Source organism: Colobus angolensis, unplaced genomic scaffold (assembly GCF_000951035.1).
Source record: "Colobus angolensis palliatus isolate OR3802 unplaced genomic scaffold, Cang.pa_1.0 Scaffold83, whole genome shotgun sequence".
NCBI classification, from domain to species: domain Eukaryota; kingdom Metazoa; phylum Chordata; class Mammalia; order Primates; family Cercopithecidae; genus Colobus; species Colobus angolensis.
Window position 1 is genome coordinate 2,212,817 of NW_012122154.1, and position 7,331 is coordinate 2,220,147.

At 39.6% G+C, this 7,331-nt stretch overlaps 1 protein-coding gene across 3 annotated transcripts; it reads right to left on the reverse strand.

The window, feature by feature from the left end:
- Nucleotides 1–4,648: 4,648 nt before the first annotated feature.
- On the reverse strand, nucleotides 4,649–5,257 carry LOC105503059 (keratin-associated protein 9-8-like). Of its 3 annotated transcripts, none has more exons than XM_011929789.1 (2): nucleotides 5,000–5,257; nucleotides 4,649–4,912 (listed from the first exon to the last, which is right to left on the reverse strand). In XM_011929789.1, exons 1-2 carry the CDS (start codon nucleotides 5,255–5,257, stop codon nucleotides 4,649–4,651), a joined length of 522 nt encoding a protein of 173 aa, XP_011785179.1. The 3 variants fall into 3 exon arrangements, with proteins under 3 accessions (XP_011785179.1, XP_011785181.1, XP_011785180.1); XM_011929791.1 differs by having other exon boundaries at nucleotides 4,649–4,874; nucleotides 4,998–5,257; XM_011929790.1 differs by having other exon boundaries at nucleotides 4,649–4,892; nucleotides 4,998–5,257.
- Nucleotides 5,258–7,331: the final 2,074 nt, after the last annotated feature.

Here is a 7,331-nt window from a genome sequence, read left to right on the forward strand (position 1 = left end):
TTCTTTCTTTCTTTCTTTCTTTCTTTCTTTCTTTCTCTCTCTCTCTCTCTTCTCTCTTCTCTCTTCTCTCTTCTCTCTCTTTCTTTCGACCAATTATTGCTCTGTCGCCCAGGCTGAAGCGCAGTGGTGTGAACTCGGCTCACTGCAACCTCCGCCTCCCGGGTTCAAGGGATTCTCTTGCCTCAGCCTCCCAAGTAGCTGAGACTACAGGTGTCCGCCACCATGCCTGGCTAATTTTTTTATTTTTAGTAGAGAGAGGGTTTCACCAAATTTATCAGGCTGGTTTCAAACTCCTGACATTGTGAGCTGCCTGCCTCGGCCTCCCAAAGTGCTGATATTACAGGCGTGAGCCACCGTGCACAGCCTTTATTTCCATTTAATGAAGTAATTAGATGAGTTGAGATGACACCTCATTTATCGGGGAGTTCTAACATGTTTAAAACATTTTCTAGATACACCATTCATTTCGGAGGAATGCAAATTATTAATTTCCAACTTTATACAGTATTATATTGTAAATACATCTATGTCCCCATTGCATCTATGTTAGGAAATAGAAATTAGTCTCATTCTCTCCCAATTATATCCTCTTACTCATTCTCAAAAGCTAATCACTCTGTTAAGTTCTAATCCAGTAGGTAACTTTTGGCTTTAAAAAGTGTTCATGTAAATAAAAATTATAGTATTTGTTTCTCTATTTCTTTGGCATAATCAAAAGTAATCCTTATTGCATAGTCACTTTGGACTCTTCATATCAGGAGAGCAGCAGACAGAGAAAGGAGTTACTATTTGGTGAGGAGTAATTATCCTCAAGCCATATAGTGTAGGAGAATATATCTATAGCTCAGGAGATTTATGGAGTATATTAACTTGCTATCAGTGCCGTGATAAATTACTGCAAACCAAGTGGATTAAATTTATTTTTTCACAGTTCCGAAGGCTTCTAGTCTGAAATTAAGGTATTGGCAATATTGTTTTCATCTGAAGCCTGTGAGGGAAGTATCTGTTCCAGGTTTCTCTCCTTGACTTGTTGATGTCTATCATTTCCATGTGTGTTTGACACAATTTTTCTACTATATGCATACTGTCTCTGAATTTTCCCCTTGTATATAGACATCAGTCATATTTAATCAGAGGCCTAATTGTTTCCAATATGACCTTGTCTTGTCACATAGCATTTTAAATGATTCTATTTGTATATGAATTTTGGAGGACACAAATTAACCCATAACACTGCAGAATCTCATAGTGTGTCCACGCCCAGTGATAACTACAGATGAGTAAGAACAGCAATCACAGCAGACAATGGTATAGTAACTAGAGGCTCAGACCGTTCAGGAAGGATGTTCTGAGCTACTCCCTCGGCAGTTATCTAGACCAACAAGAGTGCTGGCCAAGAGTGAAAGGAGAATAGAACTGGTGGTAATTAATGGAGATTATGAATCTCAGGTGCACCGTATTATAGCAGAGGTAAGTGTAGCTTATTTCATTGGCCTTCATTTTATATCTCACTTCCTCCCCTAACTTTTCCTTTCCTTCTTCATTATTCTTTCTTTCTTTCCCTTCAATCACCCCTTCTCCTTCCTTCCTTCATGTTTTTTTCATTCCTTTTTCCCTTCCCTTTCCTTTCTTTTCCTTTCCTTTCCTTTCCTTTCCTTCTCTCTCTCTTTCTTTTTTGTTTCTTTCTTTTCTCTTTCCTCCTCCTCTCATCTTCTGTTCCTTCTCTTCCTCTTCTTCCTCTCCTCTGCTTCTTTCTTCTTCTAGAGCTTGTGGCTGTGCATCACATTTAAACAGCAAAGATCTGACTTGAGTGGAGGTAATTGTAGGTCTCAGACAAGTTTTCATAAGTTCACTCATATATCTTGCATGTTAGTGTGCTTGGATTAATTTCCATCTGTCAGAGTCTGCATCTCTGTGGCTAAGGGCTCTTGTATCGCAGCTGTAGAGAGTCATGTCACCTGTGAAGGCAACACAGAGAAAAACGCTCAACCAATGATTCTGGAGAGCTGATTTATAAAGACTCTAGCTTCCTCATTCCTGAAGTAGGATAATTCTAGCTGTGTGTTTTTCATCTTTTCTGATAGGTTTCCCTTTAGTTTAAAGTTTAGTTGGTGACAGTGATACTGCCTTAATAGTGAACCCTCTTCTGTATCACTTCCCCAGTTCCTACCAATGTGATCCGCATTTCCCAATAAACTAGTTTCCCTGGAATCTTTTCTTCAGAGTCTCTTCTGGGAGAAACTTATCTATGACATTATGTTAACTCCCTCAGCCTCAATTTTCTTATCTCTATGATGGGAACATTAATGCCTATTCTGAAAGTTTGTTAAAGAATTAGTGATTATGTACACAAAGTGTTTAGCAAATGCCCATCATATAGCAGGCAATCCAGAACGTATTAGTGTTTTTTTGTTCAGAAAATTTCCAATTTTAATGTTGAAGATAAGAATACTTTTGTAATAATTAACTAGATCAACTAAATACTTTTTTCCTATCTGTACTGAGGTATAATTGACAAATAAAAATCGTATCTATTTCAGGTATACAAGGTGATGCTCTGATACATATATTCATTGTGAATAATATATTTCTTAGGTCACTTAGTTACCATTTCCTTTTTATTTTTGTGGTGCGAATATTTAAGATCTAACTTCTCGGTAAACTTCAGCTATATGATAAAGTGTTTTTAGTCACATTACTGTACAGTAGACGTGCTGAACTGATTCATCTTTCATAACTGATGCTGGTCAAAGAGAATGTCCTAGTTTTCATCTCCTTTATTTCATCACCGAGCGATGATCACAGTAAGCGGCCTTCGTCTCTTAGCCAAGTCTTCAGCGCATTCTAGATTCAGTCTCAGAAGTTCGCATCTGTCATGGAAATCTACATTGTTAGCTGATCAGAGGTACTTCTAGCACTTCCATGCTGGTAGGAGGTCCCAAGAAGGTGACCCAGGTCCCCGACCTTTATATTTCTCTCAGAGCCAGTATCAATCAATCATTCCGTGGGTGAATGCTTAGCTTACATCAGTTCAGGACACAAAGCATCAACCTCTGTCTATTATGACTTCTATGAATGCACAAGTTCTACTTTGCTCCTTTCTTACATTCTTCTGATTTTCCTGGAAACACAAGTCTTTCATTTCTTTAGATGCTTCATATTGGCATCACAAAATACGGAAGGCTGTTTCTTTCCCTTCCTCAGCTCAGAGATTATGGATTGTGCCAAGTCTTACATGCCCATTGAGTAGTTTCTCAATTCCCAGTTTTGTTCTTACATAATTTTCCTCATAACATTTCAATTAGGGGACAAATTGTCTTAATGTGGCATAATGTATGGTCTGTATTTTACAAGAAATAACTTAGTTTCATTTACTTTGTCAATAGGTATTCAGGAGATGAAGGCTGTATAAGAATTTTATTTACATGATATGGAGAATAAGTTTCTTCAGATGAGACTCTCTCTCATGAGTCCACAATAAATTCCCAAGCATTTTTTATGCAGATGCATAGAATGAATGGCTGGTCAGAGGCTGAGACAAAAGATCCCTGCATTCAGGGCAGTCATTAAATGCAGTCCCTGCTGCCATATCATGCAACTGTTGCTCACTGAGGTGTGGGAAACTAATTAGGGATTTTTTTTTGTTAACAAAAATGTTAGCTGCAAACAGGAGAGATTATTTATCTCATTGTTAAATAAACTCAAGTGCATGTCTTGGTAATGCTAACTTCCAATGTCATTTGTACTATATTGAGAGTTAAATGTAAATGTCCTTGGGCAGAAAGAGAGGACCTCAGCTTGGAACAGAGTCTGCCCTTTACTAGCTACATAACATCACATAGTAAATTGTACTCAACTGAAAGAATGGAGGTAATAATACATGATCATATGTATTTGAGAATCAAATTGGATAATACCTATGCTATGTGATATGTATGTAAATCCCATATTAGGAGTGATTCCAAATAAAACAAAACACCATATGAGATGAAGTTGGTTCAGAGTTTATTCAGAAACATATAGCTAAGAATCTCTGTTACCAGGGACATAACCCAAAGTTATCATGAAAAGAAGAAAGAAGGATACAAGAAACATGAGGAGGATATTGAAAACAAAAATATGATTGCAAAGATTATTGATCAGTTGTAGAAACCTAAATTCCTTAGAAGCAGAGAATGAAGCTCCTGAGTTTTGAGTCAAAGCTGAGATCATGACTCCAAATTGAGAACACACAAAGCTGGCACATGATCCACAAGGTGGAAGGAAAAAGAGAATCAGGATGAAGTATTTTGCTGTCCCTGAAGCAGATTCCCAAGATTTATACATGCAGAGAATTCATAAAAATTTAGGTGAGGGCATGGTGACTGTTAGCAGCAAAGTAAGTTAGTCCTCCAAAAGATAAGTCAGTTTTTTTTTTGTATTTTTTTTTAATTTTATTTTTATTTTTTATTATACTTTAAGTTCTAGGGTACATGTGCATAACGTGCAGGTTTGTTACATATGTATACTTGTGCCATGTTGGTGTGCTGCACCCATCAACTCATCAGCACCCATCAATTCATCATTTATATCAGGTATAACTCCCCAATGAAGATAAGTCAGTTGAGCATCAAGTTGTTGTGAGGACCGTGGTTCTCTTGGGACTTGATCAGCAGCAAGAAGGCTGGCAGCAGCTGGACACACAGGTGGGCTGGAAGCAAGTGGTCCTGCAGCAGGTGGTCTCACAGCAGGCTGGGCGGCAGCAGGGCAGGCAGCAGCTGGATCCATAGCTCTGGTTTAGGCAACCAGGCAGGCAGACACATGTGGGGTGATAGCAGGTTCTTCTGCAGTAGACAGGTGCACAGGAGCTGGTCTGGCCACAGCTGGACCCACAGCTGGTTTGGTCACAGCAGCTAGACCCACAGCCGGTGGGCTGACAGCAGCTGGTCACACAGGTGGGCTGGCAGCAGGTGTTTTGACAGCAAATTGGGTGGCAACAAGGCTGGCAACAGCTGGACACACAGCAGGAGGGCTGGCAGCAGGGTGTGCTGCAGCAGGAAGGCTGGCAGCAGCTGGTCACACAGGTGGGCTGGCAGCAGGTGTTTTGACAACAAATTGGGCGGCAGCAAGGCTGGCAACAGCTGGACACACAGCAGGAGGGCTGGCAGCAGGGTGTGCTGCTGCAGGTGGTCACAGTGGTGGGCTTCCAGCAGGTGGTCCTGCAGCAGGTGGTCCTACAACACGTAGGCTGACAGCAAGGGGAGCAACAGTTGGTCATGGTGTCAGGGGTGGAGGATGGGCTTCTGTTCATAGGTGAGTTTCCCAGAATCTGATGACCCCTTGCAATCTAGACCTTTTATACACCTGGCCTCCAAAGTTTCCACCAATCAGCAGGACTTTTCCTTGCTGCTGTTTACATTGTTTTCCATAGTATGTTTGTGATTCTCAAAGGGTAGTTGTTTCCTTAAGGTTAAACAGATTAAGGTTTAATCTGTTTCTTAATTGTTAATTACTCATAGAAACTTCGTTTCAGATAAAAGGAAGCCCATTTCATCATCAGCATCTTTCCTGCTCTGACCATCATCTGGTCATATGATAGTTCCTGGTGATCTGGGAGGCTCAGGAAGTTCTCTCTGCCCAGCCTCATAGTTGGCTGTATGTAGACTGGGAAGTGTCTGTGAGGAGAAGCATGATGCTGATATATTTACGGTGATAAAATGAATCCATGCCTGGGTCCAAGACTATTCACCCACCAAATTCTGATTCAAGACTAACAGGCATCTCTCTGTGCAACCCACACCACCTGTGTCTTTCAGTTATTTGCATGTCACTTGGAAGAGGGTGTCTGGCAGAGTGTGTTCCATGTGGCAGAGCAGATGGAGAGCAGGTGGATGCAGAGAAATCCACTGGGATTTAGACAGCATCACGCAATCTATGCCCTGAGTGACCAGTCATTCTGACTTGTCTGCAAGTGTGGCGATTACCAGGACGAGAATGTAGGACTTTCTATGACATAACTGACTGAGATTCAGGCCAACCAGCATACGCTCTGGCTCTAGCCACAACCCGGTTACTAGCACAATAAGCGTTATGTCTTCTCTCTCGCTTTCTTTTTAATGAAGGAATTAGATGAGTTGATATGACCCCTGGTTCATCGTGGAATTCTAACATGTTTAAAACATTTTCTAGGTATACCATTCATTTGAGAAGAATGTAAAGTATTAATTTCCAGCTTGATATAGTATTATCTTGTAAATACCTCTATGGCTCCATTACTAGGTTAGGAAACAGAAATTAATCCCATTCTTTCCCAATTATATCCTCTTATTCATTCCCAAAGACAGCTAATCACTCTATCAGGTTGTAATCCAGTAGGTAAGTTTTGGCTTTTTAAAGTTTTCATGTGAATAAAAATTATAGTATTTGCTTCTCTATTTATTTGGCATAAACAAAAGTAATCTTTATCACCTAGTCATTTTGGACTCTTCATACAAGCAAGGCAGCAGAGAGAGAAAGGAGTTACTATTTGGTGAGGGATAATTACCCTCAAGCCATATAGTGTAGCAAAATATATCTATAGCTCAGGAGATTTACTGAGTATATTAATTTACTAGCACTGCCCTGATGAATTACTGAAAAAAAGTGGCTTCAATTTATTTATCAAAGTTATGAAGACCTCTATTCTGAAATTAAGGTGTTGGCAATATTGTTTTCATCTGAAGGCTGTGAGAGAAGTATCTGTTCCAGGTTTCTCTCCTTGACTTGTAGATGTCTATCATTTCCATGTGTGTTTGACAGAATTTTTCTACTATATGCATACTGTCTCCGAATTTCTCCCTTGTAGTAGACACAGTCATATTTAATCAGAGGCCTAATTGTTTCCAATTTCACATTGTCTTATCAGATAACATTTTAAATGATTCTATTTGAATATGAATTTTGAGGGACACAAATTAACCCATAACACTGCAGAATCTCATAGTGTGTCCATGCCCAGCGATAACCACAAATGAGTAAAAACAGCAATCACAGTAGACAATTGTATAGAAACTAGAGGCTCAGACCCTTCAGGAAGGAAGCTCTGAACTACTCTATCAGGCAGTTATCTAGACCAACAAGAGTGCTGGCCAGGGATGAAGGGAGAATAGAACTAATGGTAATTAATGGAGTTTGTGAAACTCAGGTGCACTGTATTATAGCAGAAGTAAGTGTAGATTATTTAATTGTTCTTCATTTTATATCTCACTTCCTCCCCTTTCTTTTCCTTTCCTTCTTCTTTCTTTCTCTTCTTTCTTTCTTTCTTTCTTTCTTTCTTTCTTTCTTTCTTTCTTTCTTTCTTTCTTTCTTTCTTT